Raw genomic sequence first — 17,636 nt, forward strand, 5'->3', positions numbered from 1 at the left:
AGCTATCGTTTTGTGACTTTCCTCTTCACTGGTCTCGCCAGAACCATCTCCTCCCTTGACTTCTTTCTCTGAGAGATGTTTAGCTGGCTTGGCTTCCGTCTTACCTCCTCACACCCTCAGACCTCAATTGCTTCTTTGTTTTAATATTCTGTCAGTGAACCATGGAAGGCTACCCTCCAAGGATCAAAAGCTCATCTGGAAGATTACTAGCTTGTGCTGGGCTTCAACTTGCCTTTAACCCAGGCTTGGTCTCTAAACTTAAGACAAAAATGAAAACACGTGCTAACAGTGGAATGGACTATTGCACAAATGTTTGCCTTTTCCAAAGGAGGGCTTGAAAGGAAGAGAAGCAGCAGAGTCAAAAGGAGTGAGGAATGTCTAGCTTTTGATTTTGTGGCAGGAGGAATAACTTGCCCAGTTTGACAGAAGTGAAACTCGCACCAGGTCTCAGGATTCAAACCCCACGTCCCTGACTGCCTCCACAGTATTTTCCCGAGAGTCCATTAGCACCACGAGGAGATCAGCAGAGGAGCTCAAAGATTTTTGTGCCACTTTGTGCATTATTCAATTTTTGTTATTTAATAAACCAGCCTTGCAACCACAGTTTCTAATAGATTGACCAGCTCCCAAAAGAACTAAAAAGTACAAATAATAGCTGTGGAATTACTGAAAATCAATAATTTCACAATTATTAAAACTAAGTTAAATATGTCCAGTTTTTATACATTAATTATACTTCAGTAAAGCTGTGAAAAATTAATATAGAAATATTTTCTGAGGAAAACTATGATAGATATATGACATTATATGTTACAAAATTATCCCAAGTTAAACTTGAAAGGAAAACTGTTTTTCCTTTCATCTGCCCTCATTGGCCCCTCCTAGCTCTGTTGCTGCTACTGCTAAGTGGCTTCAGTGGTGTCCAACTCTGTGCGACCCCATAGACGACAGCCCACCAGGCCCCCCCCGTCCTGGGATTCTCCAGGCAAGAACACTGGAGTGGGTTGCCATTTCCTTCTCCAATGCATGAGAGTGAAAAGTGAAAGTGAAGTCGTTCAGTCGTGTCCGACTCTTCGAGACCCCATGGACTGCAGCCCACCAGGTTCCTCCATCCATGGGATTTTCCAGGCAAGAGTACGGGAATGGGGTGCCATTGCCTTTTCCCCTAGCTCTGTTACTTGAATGCAGTTACTTCTGGAACTGAATTTTAAAGTACTGAATGTAAATAGTCGTCTTTGCTAGTCTTGAGAAGGTGTAAAATCTTACGCAGCACTTACAGGGTTTGATTTCATTCTGGCTTCCAGGTATTGGTTTTCATTCCAATTTTGCAGTCATTTTCAACAGCAGTGATGTGCTGGACATTTGCGGTAAGAGTCAGGTGGCTGGGGTACTTGGTATGGCAGTGATTCCCACTGCCTGAGAACCAGGACACCAAGTAGAAGAGATCTGTGTTTCTGTGTTTACAGAGAGCCAACCAAGAGAGTAGAATTTAAACACTTTTTATTAATGTGAGGAAAAAACAGTTTCTTCTTTGCATTTGACTCTGCATTGGATCCAGCATTGTTTTCCAAAGCATCTTAGTGGGGAAACCCTGCATTTATAATCACTGGATACTGGCACTTTGCTTCTTTTTATTTTTGCCTTCACCGTGATTGGCTGCAAGATGACTGCAAATGAGATCAACCAGTTTTCATTAAGGGGCCATATGTAGCAGGAATGATGTTCTTCGCTCCATCCTGTAAAAGTGAAAAATACAGCATAGCATCACCATTGCTGTAGCTGTACCAGGAGCCCTCTCCTCCCAGCTCCCCCTGCCCCCCAAAAGAAAATTAGAGATAAATGAATGGCAGAATAAATAATTTATGCTAATGAAATTACTGCAATTAGTAGTTCTACAATGACCCTTTTAAAAGCCACAGCTGTTAATGTCAGGAAGTGCTGTCACTACTGACCTTATCATAAGAGAAAGTGACAAATTGAGAATGCAGGGAAGACCAGTCATCAAAGAGGTCTGTTCTGGAACGATTAGAGTTTTCTGAAAAACAGTGTGAATTACAACCAGCTGCTCCCTGGCTCTGCAAGTCTCCCATGCTGTGCCATTTTGTTAAGCCCGATAACAATAGTTATTTTGCCCCATTGAGACAAGTTGTCTCGGGCCTCTTCCAGCTCTACCGGAAACCACTTCTTCCATCTCGGATTTACAAATGAAACTGTTGTTAAAGAGACCTGTTCAGGGCAGCCTAGGAGCCTCCTCATAAGGATCATGGTTGGGTAGAGGCCAGGTTTTTGTTTTTTTTTTCTTTGCCGCAAGGAGGTTGCACTTGGCTGGGGACATATTTATCTATTTTAGAAAGATACATGCTGGCTTTGAGCTTTGTTAAAACAAGACAGGACACGAGTGAATTTCTGCCCATATTTATATTGCAGTCAGATTCTTTAAAAAATGATCCCCGCAGGGATGTGAGTTGTATGGCATTACTTCCTTAAAAATTTATTTTCCGAATTCACTGGTGATACACGTATGTCTCAAATCAAGTGGAAACAAAGAATATTCAGAATTTGTATCCTTCTATATTTAACTTGTGCTTTAAAAACATTTTAGTAACTAGCACAGTGGATTTTTCATATGCAGAACAATCCAGTTTGTACATATTTTAAACCCATTAAGGCGTTTTCCGTGAGGTTGGAAAGTGGAGTGTTTGGACTTTGCTCTGGAGGCGTTCTTCTCCAGCAAGAATCGGCCTGTCTCTCCTCGCACCCCTGGCTGTGATATTAATGGCACAGCTTTGAAACGTTTAACTGCACCACCAGCCACTTGTGCGCAATTTCCCCAAAGATGTCTGAGTGTTATTGACAACACTTTGGTAAATTATGTGTGACTTTCCTAAGAGTTGGTGTAGCTCATTTAATTCATATTAATTGATTTTTAGGCTTCCCTTGATTAATTGAACCTGGTTCATCTTGTACAGAATGCAATAAATAATCATTAAAATGAGGGAGATGTGACTCCACAAATTAAAAAGTTAACTACTTCAGAAGTCGTAGAGGACAAAACGGAAAGAATGTCTAGTGGGGAGTTCTCCAGGGACTCTTCAAAGGAGAGTCGCTCCTTTTTCGTTTTGTTTTGTTTTCCGAATGAGAATGGGTATGTTGTTCTCCCACAAGCAGTGACTTTTATACCTTACCCTCTAGGTTTTTTTGCAACATAAATTCTTCTAAAACGGTGTATTTCTCAGCTTAAGCTGTTTTTTTGTTTGTTTGTTTTTTCCCAGTGACTCCAGAGTTGTTGGTTTTCTCTGGCTAAAGCTTAGCTTAAAAGTGACACCAAAAATACTTCCCTGAGTACAGTGTCTCAGCTTCTTTATTTTCTATTTCACACACTTGATAAAAATCAAGTAGTAAAAAGCAGCGCTTGTGTTGCATCTTGGCTTTTGGGTTTGGTATGTGGAGCACAGGTAAATCCTTGCCCTGCTTGGCAAGAAGAGGTGACTGCACTGAATACTTTCTTGTCCTCTCTCTAAACCTGTGGATATCTCTTAAAGACTTAAGTTTTCCTAGATCTACTGTAAGTTGTGCTGGCTTTTAGAAAATAAATACTGTATAATTTTGCTGATTTTTCTTCTTTTTTTTAAGTTGGCATTTTTGTTTTCACTTGAGAGAATTTCATACGAATTGCAATGTGTACGTTTTCAGCCCCAGGATAAAGACTCTATTAGCCTTTTCATGGCCCACGTTCACACTAGTGTACATGAAATGAGTACCAGGTATTACCAGAATGAGAGAAGACACAACTATACGACCCCAAAGAGTTTTCTGGAACAGATATCACTGTTTAAGAACCTGTTGAAAAAGAAACAAGAAGCGGTGTCCCAGAAGAAAGAGCACTTGGTGAATGGTGTCCAGAAGCTGAGAACCACAGCCTCTCAGGTATGACCAGGGTATGTTGTTACTCAGTGATACCTGTGCTCTTAACATTGAAAAATATGTTTACTTTTGAAGCAGCTTTTTAACCCACTGTGTAAGATACCTGGTCCTAAAATCTATAGATAACGATACAGAGAACACACAGTTCCCATTCTCCTAAGCCTGGAAAGGTATTGGCCACTTACGCTGTCACAGCTGGTTGGCTGGCCTGGCTCTGTGCTGGGCGGTGTCATGATGGTGAATGGAATGGGCACAGCTGGTTTCCTCTCATCTCCCAGTGCTCTGGGCTTGTTGTCACATTGGTCTCAGATTCTCTACCCCGAGTGAAGGCGTCATTTCTTGGCTGGTGCTATGATAAGGGTTGCTGTGACTGGGATCCCTAAGTACAGCTGTTTCCTGCTTGATCTGCTCCTTTTAGCCACCATTTCTCTTAGATGATAGTATCCAGCTTCATCCGCAGCCACACATCCTCCACTGCCTTGAAGGGCAGCACCTCTAATCTCCCTTAGTCAATCCGAAGAGACTTAGCACAGGGTGTTAGTTGTGGGTCTGTACACATATCATCTGATTTCATGGTGAAAAACCCAATATTTAAAGTAGGTGTTGCTAATGTGAATTTACACATGAGGCTCAAAGAATTGAAGGCCACAGAGCCCATGAATTCAGAGTTTGAGCCCAGATCTATATAAAGCCCATGGCTCCAAGCTGCCTCTGTTCAGTTCAGTCACTCAGTCATGTCCAACTCTGCAACCCCATGGACTGCAGCACGCCTGGCCTCCCTGTCCATCACCACCTCCCGGAGCCTCACTGTAACTGGTTAAAAATTAGAATGTGAGAAGACAAAGACTTTGGTGATGGGCCAGCCAGGCCCTCGAGCTAGAAGGGGGGAAAAATATACTTCTCACTGGTGCTCACCTCAAAGCAAGAAACTCCAGTGACCTTTACAGAGTATTTTCATTAGATTGTATGCCCATATGCTTTTCAAGAGATTGGGCCAGTTTTCTCCCCAAGGATGCTGATGGACAGTCCGTGCCTAGGCTGGAGATAAGGTAGAACCTGGTTGGGGGAGCGTATGTTGGCGCCTTTCACCCTGAAGGACTCTCGGGCCATGTCCTTCAAACATTCTAAAGGTCAGGCACCCATTGCTTCTTTGCCCCTTCGTTTCATGCACCAAGGTATGGCTCTTCAGTGACAGATGGTGATCGTTTCTGAACAGTGAGTAGACGGACCATGATTGGGAAAGAGAAACCAGAGTGAGGAGGTTCCCAGGACAGTTTCCAAGACTGAGTGACGCAGAGTGTGTGTGTATGTGTGTGCACTCAGTCGTGTCCGACTTTTGTGATGCCGTGGACATTAGCCTGCCAGGCTCCTTTGTCCAGGGGGTTCTCCAGGCGAGAATCCCCGGATCTTCCCAACCCAGGGATTGAACATGCGCCTCCTGCCTTAGTAGTCAGGTTCTGTACCCCCAAGCCACCTGGGACGCCCAATGCAAATAATAGTTGCCAGAAAACTCCCAAAGAACGCATCTTTATTTGTGCATCTTTCTGTCCCTTTAAAGAATGTCTGTCTTTGGTCTCCCTTTTTATATACATTTTATCTTACCTTTTTTTGCCTTCTTTCTCTTTCATTTGTCTTCCCACTCTCCTCCTGTCTTCCCTGGTGGCTCAGGCATTAAAGCGTCTGTCTACAATGCAGGAAACCTGGGTTCTATCCCTAGGTCGGGAAGATCCCCTGGAGAAGGAAATGGCACCCCACTCCAGTACTCTTGCCTGGAAAATCCCATGCACGGAGGAGCCTGGTAGGCTACAGTCCATGGGGTCACTAGGAGTCAGACAGGACTGGGCGACTTCACTTTCACTTTTCTCCTCCTGTCTAATTCCACCTCACTTGAATCAAGACCCTTTTCCCTAGTAAAGACTTTGCTAGGAGACCTGTGAAGCTAAACGTGAAGGAGATCTGGGTCCCAGAGCATTTAAATGTCCCATTGAATGTTGAGGAGCCTGTTGAGTTTGCCCCAGGAAATGTAACAGTATTAGCTAAGCTGAACTGCTGTACCAGGCGGGGCTGACGCTGCTCTCAGAGAGTTTATTTCCCTAGTAACAGAGATAAAAGCATGGGAAGTAGCCGCCTGGTTCTTCTCAGTGATGGCAGCATCTCATTCATAGAGAAAAAGAAAAGGAAAGAATCTGTGGTTTCCTAACAGTCGCCTCAGTTGTGTGCTTATAATTTGGGGGTTGAGGAGAAGAAGAAAGAAAGGGACCAGTGATTCATGGTGACTGCCAAGTTCATGACTGTTTGGAGCCCCCTTATTCCCCTTCAGCTAGAAACAACAGAAAGTCTGAGAAGGAGATACACAGGTCTTAATGGAAGGACTATTAAAGATTCCTTTCCTTCAGGTGTTTGTGCATGTCATGCTCTTAATATCAGAAGAGTGGTTTGAATATTTAATAGCACCTTAGTTAGTGTTGGAGAAGGCAACTCACCCCACTCCAGTACTGTTGCCCGGAAAATCCCATGGATGGAGGAGCCTGGTAGGCTGCAGTCCATGGGGTCACACAGACTTGGACACGACTGAAGCGACTCAGTAATAGTAATAGTAGTAGTAGTAGTAGTTAGTGTTAGTCGATTAGTCGTATCTGACTCTTTGCGACCCCATGGACTGTAGCCTGCCAAGCTCCTCTGTCCATGGAATTCTGCAGGCAAGAATACTGGAGTGGGTTGCCATTCCCTTCTCCAGGGGATCTTCCCAACTCAGGGATCGAACCCAGGTCTCCCACATTGCAGGCAGATTCTATACACCTTAAAGAGTTTTTAAAATCAGTTGATTATGGAGAGGAAGCATAGTGTCCTCTGTGAATAGCTGGAAAGCCGGATAGTGTAAGATCAGGTTGTGTGCAGGGAGAGAGGTCTTCATGTGGCAGCAGCCCACAGAGCCAGATAGCCATGCCGTCTGACGTACATCTAACCCTTACCGCTCTTAATGCATTGCAATAAAGCCCTAAGCCCCTTGATGGCCATGTATGCCCTCTGCAGATTTAGTATAGGTCATAATGGAGGGCTCTGGTCACTTCTCTTCATCAGTAAGACCTTGCCTCCAGGGTTTGAGTGGCTTTGGACATTTCAGACCTAACAGCTTCCTTACAGACTGAAATCAGTGCTTAAAATGATTTTCCTTTAATCTCTCGGATGATGCTTTTGATTATGGCCTGCCACGTGACCAGTTTCACTTGGCTGAAAAGGAGAAAGAAGCAAGCATCACTGTGTGGCACGAGCCTGAGTTCACAGAGAGGCTAAAACATCAGTCTTAGCTTAAACTCTAATAGCACAGGTAGCGGTCATAGTACCAGCCATACCTCCAAGGCAGAGTGTAAATAGCCTGTGTTGAAGCAGAGGTTGTAAGGGCCCTTGCATATAGCAGTGGAATGGTGCTCACATGATGAAACCCCTGAAGTGTTTTCAGCAATGGAATCAAAATAAATGGCTGTGATTGTTCTTTTTTATGATTAAAAAAAAAAAAAGTAATATTTATACCCCGCAGGACCAGAAAAGCAGGGTGCTTGTGTGACTTGTGCTCAGGTGGGGATGGCTGGGGGTGCTTCCTTGACTGTACAGATTGAGTTGAGAAGATAAATGTTTAGTTGGTGCTGACATAAATTAATGACATTTTCCACAAAACCATGGAAAACTTACTCTGTTGATTCCTGTGTTTTCTTAAAAAAAATGGGGCTGCATTTTTGCACATGGAATTAAAGGCAAATCAGGATAGAAACAGATGGAAGTTAGAAATTGTTAGGCATCCCTGAATTCACTTAAAATAATAAGCTATATCTGATATTTGCTGTTGTTGACAGAGTCATGATTTTCCTTTAGGTGGGAGAGCTGAAAGCCAGACTTGCCTCTCAAGAAGCTGAGTTACAACTGAGAAATCAGGATGCTGAAGCTCTGATCGCAAAGATGGGGCTTCAGACAGAGAAACTGAGCCGGGAAAAGGCCATCGCCGACGCCGAGGAGCGAAAGGTCAGGCTAATTCCACCCTTTGGAGTGCAGAGCTATATTTAGCACAAAATAAACCTTTGTAGGTGAACAATTTTGAACAACTTCCCCTCCAGGGAGCGTAAAATCTAAAGAATTATGATAGTTACACATGTAACAGCATTTCACACCATGATTACCACTTGACCTTTCTTTACATTATGAATTTTCCCACCCTTTTAGCTCTTTTAATGACACAAAAGAACAATAAATACTGAGCTCATTCAAGCATATAATGGATGTGGATTTTGAACATCAGGCCTATTTGTAATACAGTAAAGGTCATGAAGTCACCGCAGAGGTTTCTAAAGGTTTTCAGTTTTTAGGCAAATTGAACAACTCAATTGTTAACAAAGCCCATTCCGTCACTCTGCAAGATGGTTTTCAAATTTTGCATTTTAATAATACAACTTGAGGTTATTATTATATCCCAAGCTAAATTTGTCCTTTTCGAGTCCGTGGAGGCCCTGGCATTCTGTATTATGTTTTATTGTTGGAAACAGTTACTTTTAAGATTATATAGATTGGCTTTCTTTGTACTTAGGTTTCCAGTAATTCTGAAATAAATATAACTTATTTTGTCATCTTCTCTTACTGAAACTTCAGCAGCAAGTAGAACGTACTTCATTTTTGTATATCTCACTTCCCAAGAGAAACAGAATGATTACTAAATGTTTAGTAAATAGCAAACAGAATAATTAGCAATTAGTAAAAAGCAAACAGAATGATTAGTAAATATCTTTAAAAAACTGAATGAATGTATATGTGCAAGTTCTATTTTAAACAAAAGATTATAATCAAGGCTTTCTGACTCTTTGTGACCCCATGGACTATATAGACCATGGACTTCTCCAGGCCAGAACACTGGAGTGGGTGGCCTTTCCCTTCTCCAGGTTATCGACTCAATCCATGTATCGAACCCATGTCTCCCATATTGTAGGCTGATTCTTTACCAGCTGAGCCACCAGGGAACCCCAAGAAAACTGGAGTGGGTAGCCTATCCCTTCTCCAGTAAATCTTCCTGACCCAGGAATCAAATCAGGATCTCCTGCTTTGCAGAAGGATTCTTTACCAGCTGAGCTACCAGGGAAGGCCTAAAATCAAGGCTTGCTGCTGCTGCTGCTGCTGCGTCGCTTCAGTCATGTCCGACTCTGTGCGACCCCATAGACGGCAGCCCACTAGGCTCCTCTGTCCCTGGGCTTAGTTAATACAAAATATAAATTATGAATACTCATAGAGCCAGTGATTCTGTCACCATTATGCTATTATTCTGCATTAATCATAGCAGAAAATATTTGAGTTTTTCCAGTGATGTTACCATTCATTCGTAGACAGATGAACTGTTTTCCTTTTGTTCTAATGTGCATTCAGCATATCTGCCTTTAACTTGCACACTAAAGACTTGAAAAGTGTATAGAATTTTTTTTTTTTTAACTTATTTTTGAAGTTAAAGATAAGGCATGTTTGGCTTGGCCAATAAGCATATAATTCCTAATTCTGGTAATAAATATTTCCATTGAGTTTCAGATAAGTGGAGGATATCTTTAAAGGTATATGTTTATATACGTTTAAAGTAACTGGGTATCACACATGGTGTGATGATCATAAGCTGATTTCACCCAGGGGTATTTTTCAGGCACTAACAAATATGTGATGTTCCAGTAGGTACTACTTCATAACTCATGCCCCCCTCCAGGAGATTTTGCAGACCCAGGTATCAAACCCACCTCCCTTATGTCTCCTGCATTGGTGGGCATGTTCTTTACCACTAGTACCACCTGGGAAGCCAAAATCCATTTTTACAGATCTTAAACTATAACAAGTACTGTGGAGGTCTTTTTACATTTTTGCACATGAATTTCTAAGGCAAAATTTTCCTCACAACGAGGGGTAAATGTTTTAGCAAATTAGAACTCATCTGACAGGTTGTTTCATGAAGTTCTTCAGACATGGAAAAGATACATGCTATTTTTAAATATCTGATCCATACCAAAAGTAAGAATACTTCAAAATATTTTCATTTTATTCATGAGGCTCAATTAAAAATAAATTTAAATAAATTTAAAATGTCACAAATGCCATTAATATTAAAAAAAAATTAACAAATATTGTCTGAGCACCAATGTGTTTTTTTTTTTTTGGCCTGGAACTTTTCTAGGCTCTTAAAGATATATAATAGGCAGGGTTCCTGCATGTTGCTTACATTGTAATGGGAAAGATAGGAGATGAGTGACAGTGTTGATAGACAAGATATTTTATGCTAATGAGAAGGGCTATGATGAAAGTCAAATAGATGCAATAGTGGAAAAAACTATTTTAAATTGCTTATGGAAGAAAGGTCTATTTGTAATTAAATTATGTAGAGTCAGGTATTAATCAAATATATGCCGTGAGCTCACATTGGTTATATGCACAGCAACATACTAGATTCTATGTGGTTCTTATAAAGGGGTGTATATGAACTCTTTGATTCCATGAAATTGAAGTCTCAAGGTTTAATACATAAGAAGTACTTTAAAAGTAACAAAAGCACATTGCAAGATGTAATATGGCTAAACAAATATTGGAGTTGGAAGACCGTCTTCCTGAACATCTTGACAATCCATATAGAGAAGCCAGTTGAAATTGTTGCTTCAAATGTGTAAGATCATCAAGGATTATTCAGATCACAGGTGTTGCTAGCAGTGACTTCAAATAACAGAAGTACCATTAAGCTTGTGAAAATCAGATCTTCCGTCTTTGATGTATCAGCTTCAGGTTCTAAGAATCCTCTGATCCCTTTGAAATTGCCTTCTTTGTTGAGTGTAAGCCTCATGAGTGAGAATGCCTTCCATATTGCAGAGCTCGTATAATCTCTTGGAAAGATAAACGTCCTCCCTGATTTTGAATGGTCTTCAGGTTTTTAATGTTTCTTTTCTAAAGATGGATGGGATTGAATTTTGGAGGACCATCAGGAATTTCTTATAGTCTAAATGTAAGGGAGAGTCATGTATTTGTTAACTGGAGCTGCCATAACAAAATATCACAGACTAGGAGGCTTAAACAATGTTGTTCAGTTGCTCAGTCATGTCAGACTCTTTGCAACCCCATGATATGCAGCACGCCAGGCTTCCCTGTCTTTCACCATCACCATCTCCCAGAGCTTGCTCAAACTCATGTCTGTTGAGTCAGTGATGCCATCCAAGCATCTTGTCCTCTGTCATCCCCTTCTCCTCCTGCCTTCAGTCTTTCCCAGCATCAGGGTCTTTTCTAATGATTCCACTCTTTTCATCAGGTGGCCACAGGTGAAGTGTTGAAGCTTCAGCTTCAGCATCAGTCCTTCCAATGAATACTCAGGGTTGATTTCCTTTAGGATTGGCTGGTTTGATCTCCTTGCAGTCCAAGGGGCTCTCAAGAATCTTCTCCACTCCAACGTTCAAAAGCATCAATTCTTCAACACTCAGCCTTCTTTATGGTCCAACTCTCACGTCTGTACATGGCTACTGGAAAAACCATAGCTTTGACTAGATGGACCTTTGTTGGCAAAGTAATGTCTCTGCTTTTTAATACACTGTCTAGGTTTGTCATAGTTTTTCTTTCGAGGAGCAAGTGTCTTTTAATTCTATGGCTGCAGTCACTGTACACAGTGATTTTGGAGCCCAAGAAAATAAAGTCTGTCACTGTTTCCATTGTTTCCCCATCTGTTCGCCATGAAGTGACGGCACTGGATCCCATGATCTTAGTTTTCTGAATGTTGAGTTTTAAGCCAACTTTTTCATTCTCCTCTTTTACCTTCTCTGGAGGCTCTCTAGTTCCTCTTCACTTTCTGCCATAAGGGTGGTGTCATCAGCATATCTGAGGTTATTGATATTCCTCCCAGCAGTCTTGATTCCAGCTTGTGCTTCATCTAGCCCAGCATTTTGCATGACGTACTCTGCCTGTAGGTTAAATAAGCAGGGTGACAATATACAGCCTTGACATACTCCTTTTCCAATTGTGAACCAGTCCATTTTTCCATGTCCTTTTCTACCTATTGCTTAAAACTGGCTTAAACAGTAGAGATTTATTTTCTCAGAGTTCTGGAGTCTGGTAGTCCCAGGTCAAGCTGTTGGCGGCTTTGGTTTCTCCCGAGGCCTCTCTCCACTGGGTCTGCAGACAGCCACCTTCCCACTTGTCCTCACAAGTTTCTCCTCAGTTCACACACCCTTGCCGACTCATGTGTGTGACTAGATTTCCTCCTGTTACAGAGACACTAGTCAGATTGGATTAAGCCTCACCCTAACAGGCTTAGTTTAATTTAACCATTCTTTAAAGGCTCTCTCTGTAAACACAGTGACATTCAGAGGTCCTGGGTGTAAGGCTTCAACCTGAGAATTTTGAATGGACACAGTTCAGCCCAATACAAGCAGTTATTGTGACTTTATCCTCTTGTGACCACCACTAAATTTCATGAGCCATCTGCAAGGAGCTTTTGACGAGTAGAGGGCAGGAGGAGTCTGATGTTCCCATGAATGGGGCTGTCTTCAAATCCGTTTTAATAGACGATAGTAAAGAGAAAGCACACACTCTAAGCTTCCCTGCAGCTCTTCCACCTTCCCCAGGTTGGGCCTCGTTAACCAGTCCCCAGGAGCCTTGTGGGAGGGAGGCAGAGAAAAAGTGCACAGTCAGGCTTACCAAGTCACCGTGATACACAGCAGGTTCACAGCTCCGGTAAGGCTGCGCTTAGGGTGAGAGGCATTGGGAATGAGAAGTCAGTTGACCAGCCTGCAGTATTTTTTTCATTTGCATTTGTGGGGTTTAGTTGTTAAATGTTCTAAATTGCCCTGTCTATCAGATTACCCAAAGGGATAAAACTCCATTAACAGTAAAGGAAGAGAGAGTAGTATGTACGACCCCAGTCTTGTTGAAATAGCATTTAGGAGAAATATTCCCTAGGGTTTCTTCTAAATATTAAAAATCTATGATCCCACGTCCAGTTTTAAGCCAGAAAGAAAAACACCAATACAGTATACTAATGCGTATATATGGAATTTAGAAAGATGGTAACAATAACCCTGTATATGAGACAGCAAAAGAGACACTGATGTATAGAACAGTCTTTTGGACTCTGTGGGAGAGGGAGAGGGTGGGATGATTTGGGAGAATGGCACTGAAACATGTATACTATCATGTATGAAAGTCACCAGTCCAGGTTCGATGCAGGATACTGGATGCTTGGGGCTGGTGCAGTGGGACGACCCAGAGGGATGGTATGGGGAGGGAGGAGGGAGCAGGGTTCAGGATGGGGAACACGTGTATACCGGTGGCGGATTCATGTTGATATATGGCAAAACCAATACAATATTGTAAAGTTAAAAAACAAAATAAAATTTAAAAAAAATGACACTATTATAAATGGTCACAAAGAGCATGTATAGATTCATTATATCCTTAAGGATAGTAAATAAACCTGATATAATAACTCACTCAAATACAGTCTCTGTTTTTTCTATAGCAGAATTCTCTAACACATTGAAAATGTAGTATGCTTGGAGTTTTCATGGTCATTCCTGGCAGGATTGAGGTTTGGGAGCAGCTCTCAGTAAGCATGCAGAGTTTCCCTACAGATGTTAACAGTAACCATACGTATTGGCTGGAGATCACATATCTAGCCTGAACCAGTTACGTTCATAAGAGGTGCAGTACACAGCAAAATAATGGTTAATCAGGAGAAGGGTAATTATTGCTAATAAAGCTGCGGTAGACAAGGTAATTTGTTGTGAGCAGTGTTTAATTTTATGGTGTAGATAAACCTGTTCATTCCAAACACATCTGAAGAAATGCACTTTTGTTCACACATGATGATTCACAGTCCCCATCACCACAGCAACCATCCCCCATGGTGACTGGATTCTGGTGCCCGGCAGCCACAGCTTTGAAACTCCACATTTCTGCTGAGGACAAGAATTTTCTCTTCCTAGACATTCAAGTTCTGTGTTCTTGAATGGGAGGAGGAGGGAGGAGGATCAAAACTCCAAAAGTCCTCATTTTGACCTTGTTCAGGTTTACCAGCATGGCTTCCCTATATCCATATTATTAGGTTGGTGCGAATGTAATTTTGATTTCAGACTGTGAATTTTAAATCATTATAGCTAGGCTCAAATACATCTTTATTAGTCAAAATAAGAACCATTACAGTCACATTTTTGCCAGTGAGAAATAAGTTTATTCCTGTAGGATAAAAATCCATGCTTCAGGATTCAACAAACTCTTGGAAAGCATTTTTGGCGTCTTGCTGGTTGTGGAAGAGTTTTCCCTATAGAAAGTTGTTGAGATACTTGAAGAAGTGGTAGTCAGTTAGCGAGAGGTCAGGTGAATGTGGGAGATAAGGCAAAACTTGATAGCCCCGTTCATTCGACTTTTGAAACATGGGTTGTGTGACGTGGTCGGGCGTTGTCGTGGAGAAGCATTGGGCCCTTCTGTTGGCCAGCGCCAGGGGCAGGCATTGCTGCTTTTGGTGCATCGCATCAGTTTGCTGAGCGTACCTCTCAGTGCAGTGGTTCCACCAGGATTCAGAAAGCTGTAGTGGATCAGACGGGCAGTAGACCACCTTACGGTGACCATGACCTTCTTTTGGTGCAAGTTTGGCTTTGGGAAATGCTTTGGAACTTCTTCTCAGTCCAACCACTGAGCTGGTCATCACTGGTTGTCATAAAATCCACTATTCATCGCGTGTCGCAGTCCAGTAGAGAAATGCTTCATTGTTGTTGGATAGAATAGGAGAAGACACTTCCACAAAATGAGGATTTTTTTTTTTTTTTTTTAGTTTTCAGTCAGCTCATGAGGTACCCACTTATCAATGTTTTTCACTTTTCCAATTTGCTTCAAATGCTGAATGATCTTAGAATGGTTGACACTGAGTTCTTCAGCAACTTCTTGTATAGTTGTAAGAGGTTCAGCTTCAATGATCCTTTCAATTGGTAATTGTTAACTTCTGATGGCCAGCCACTACACTCTTCATCTTCCAGACTCTCATATCCTTTGCAAAATTTCTTTTTTTTTCCCTTTTTTTTTAAATTTTATTTTATTTAACTTTACAATATTGTATTGGTTTTGCCATATATCAACATGAATCTGCCACAGGTATACACGTGTTCCCCATCCTGAACCCTCCTCCCTCCTCCCTCCCCATACCATCCCTCTGGGTCTTCCCACTGCACCAGCCCCAAGCATCCAGTATCGTGTATCGAACCTGGACTGGTGACTCGTTTCATATATGATATTATACATATTTCAATGCCATTCTCCCAAATCATCCCACCCTCTCCCTCTTCCACATAGTCCAAAAGACTGTTCTGTACATCAGTGTCTCTTTTGCTGTCTCGTATACAGGATTGAATAACCAATGCACTGTATGTTCATTAGCAATTCCTGGCCAAATGCATTGTTGATGTTGCCAATTGTCTCCACTGCTTCACGACCCATTTTGAACTCAAATAAGAATTTTCTTTTTGTCTAACATCATTTCCCTAGTCTAAAATAAATATAAACAGCAAGTAATAAGTCATTAGCAAAGAAGCAAAGTGAAAATTGAACATTAAAATGATATATAACATAAGAATGTTTTCAATACCAAGTGGCGAATTTCAGCAATGCAAAAACCGCAATTACTTTTGCACCAACCTAGTATATAATTAGTCTTCATAAAAATTTTATGTACTGATAAACATGCACAGAGTAGAATAATATCTTTTAATCAGTTGAGCCAAAAACCTTCACATTTATACTCTTTTTCAATTTTATTTATTTATTTTTGCTTTTGCTGTGCTGGGTCTTTCTTGCTGCACTCTGGCTTTCTCTAGTTTGGCTAGCAGGGGCTACTCTCCAGTTGCAGTGCGTGGGCTTCTCATTGCAGGGGCTTCTCTTGTTGCAGAGCACAGGCTCTAGGCTTGTGGACTTCAGTAGCCGTGGCTCATGGGCTTAGTTGCCCTGCAGCATGTGGGATTTTCCTGGATCAGGGATCAAACCTGTGTGCCCTGCACTGGCAGGCAGATTCTTAACCACTGGACCACCAGGGAAGTCCCTTTACGTTTATTCTTAAAGAATAGTTAACATGGCTTTTAGATGGTGTAAATACAGGTAATTAGATAATGTAGGTAAGGTAAATATAAGCAAAAATTAAGAGAATTTTGGCAAAAATATCTTGTGATCTAGTTTACTGAGTCAGCTTAGATTGTCACTTGTCCAGGACTTGCCGAAAAAGAAAGGAAAAACAAAGGAATTGCTTAATCTTGCATTTATTATTAATGGCACCTTAAAACAGTCAAAGCCCTGCTTGGAGCGTTTTGATGTTTGAGTCCATTTGTGTTGAGATTTGTGTTGTGTGTTTAGTGCCTATGCAAAGCTTTGTGCATACCATGTGCTGAAGAGAAATTAGTCTTTATGACAAAATCCTCATCTGTTCAAGATATAGGCAAATTATTGAACAGTGTCTCTGAGGCAGCTTGCATTTTTCAATAGAGATATCTGAGACGATAATTGGTTTGTGTGCTTTTTCTTCTTTGATTAGGTGACAGCCATTCAGACTGAAGTGTCCCAGAAACAGAGGGAGTGTGAGGCAGACTTACTGAAAGCTGAGCCCGCGCTGGTGGCTGCGACAGCTGCCCTCAATACACTCAACAGGGTAAGAATGATTCCTGGGCTCAGGGTTTTCTCAGAACAATATTTGAAGGTTATTAGAGTTTGAGTAACTGAATTGAGAGTGAAATCCATGCAATCAAAAGGAAAGAAAGTCCCATAAAATGTTACAGTTGAAACAACTATTTAAGGACATCATTGAGGTCATCGTAGTTGAGCTGCCTTTCCCATCCGAAAGTCTGTCCCCCTTGACCCCAGCATGTAGTCTCGTTTTGAATACTTCCAATGCCATGCAGTTTATGCTGTCATAAAAGGCAACTCTATTGTTAGCGCTTAGATTTGGCCCAAATCCAGTGGTTCATATTACATGTTGCTTTAAAAACTAAGTGGAAGATTCTTTATTTCCTCTGTTGCTTTAAGAAGTAAGTGGGGGATTCTTTATATCTTCTGGATATTTCCTATTATGAATATCTTATAAAAGTAGTATTAATGAGAGACCCTCGGGGACAGAAGAAAAACCTGGAAGCAAAGATACCTAGTTTTGACCCACACCATTTTTCCTAAATTCATGTTATTAGCAAAATCTCATTGAGCATTCAAATTCCCATAAGAGAAAATAAACTGTGGTGGTCAGAAGGACTGTGTAAAGAGAGATGGAATTATGGGCAATGTTATTTTAAAAACTGGCAGCTGGTCTTGCCTTTCAGTTCTGCTAGGCCTCTGGGGAGATTCCCAGGGCATTACTAGGCCTGGGAGTCTTGGACTCACCTTCTAAGAAGAAAGGATCCAGACTTCCACTGCTCTTCAAAGAAATATTCCATTCATTTCTCTCAGTATTCTTTTGAAGAAAATAATTTTGACTGTGAACAGAGAGTTATTATCTTCATGGATGTTTCTTTTAGCATTGCCATAAAGTTAAACAGTTTAAAAGAACATAAGTATACTGTGATGGAAGATTGATTATTCTGCGTTCAAATAACCTGCTACCATTAAAATGAGAATTGTTAAATCCTAGCTAGCAATGTGAAAAAATGTTCATGATCTATTAAGTAAAAAAGGCATAGTATAAAATTGCATATATTCTG

The 17,636-nt window shown here is 41.3% G+C and overlaps 1 protein-coding gene and 1 long non-coding RNA gene across 2 annotated transcripts in view; one reads left to right on the plus strand and one right to left on the minus strand.

The window, feature by feature from the left end:
- The window catches only part of DNAH11 (dynein axonemal heavy chain 11), a 369,205-nt gene that overhangs the window by 226,861 nt on the left and 124,708 nt on the right, over nt 1–17,636 (plus strand). Inside the window, 3 exon segments of the mRNA XM_059885820.1 lie at nt 3,694–3,927; nt 7,795–7,941; nt 16,484–16,597. Of these exon segments, the coding sequence (XP_059741803.1) occupies nt 3,694–3,927; nt 7,795–7,941; nt 16,484–16,597 (495 nt within the window).
- Nucleotides 1,484–4,391, minus strand: LOC101907567 (uncharacterized). The gene is made up of 2 exons (XR_003034311.2): nt 4,110–4,391; nt 1,484–1,736 (listed from the first exon to the last, which is right to left on the minus strand). It is a non-coding gene; the product is annotated as an uncharacterized lncRNA (long non-coding RNA).

This window comes from Bos taurus, chromosome 4 (assembly GCF_002263795.3).
Source record: "Bos taurus isolate L1 Dominette 01449 registration number 42190680 breed Hereford chromosome 4, ARS-UCD2.0, whole genome shotgun sequence".
NCBI lineage: Eukaryota > Metazoa > Chordata > Mammalia > Artiodactyla > Bovidae > Bos > Bos taurus.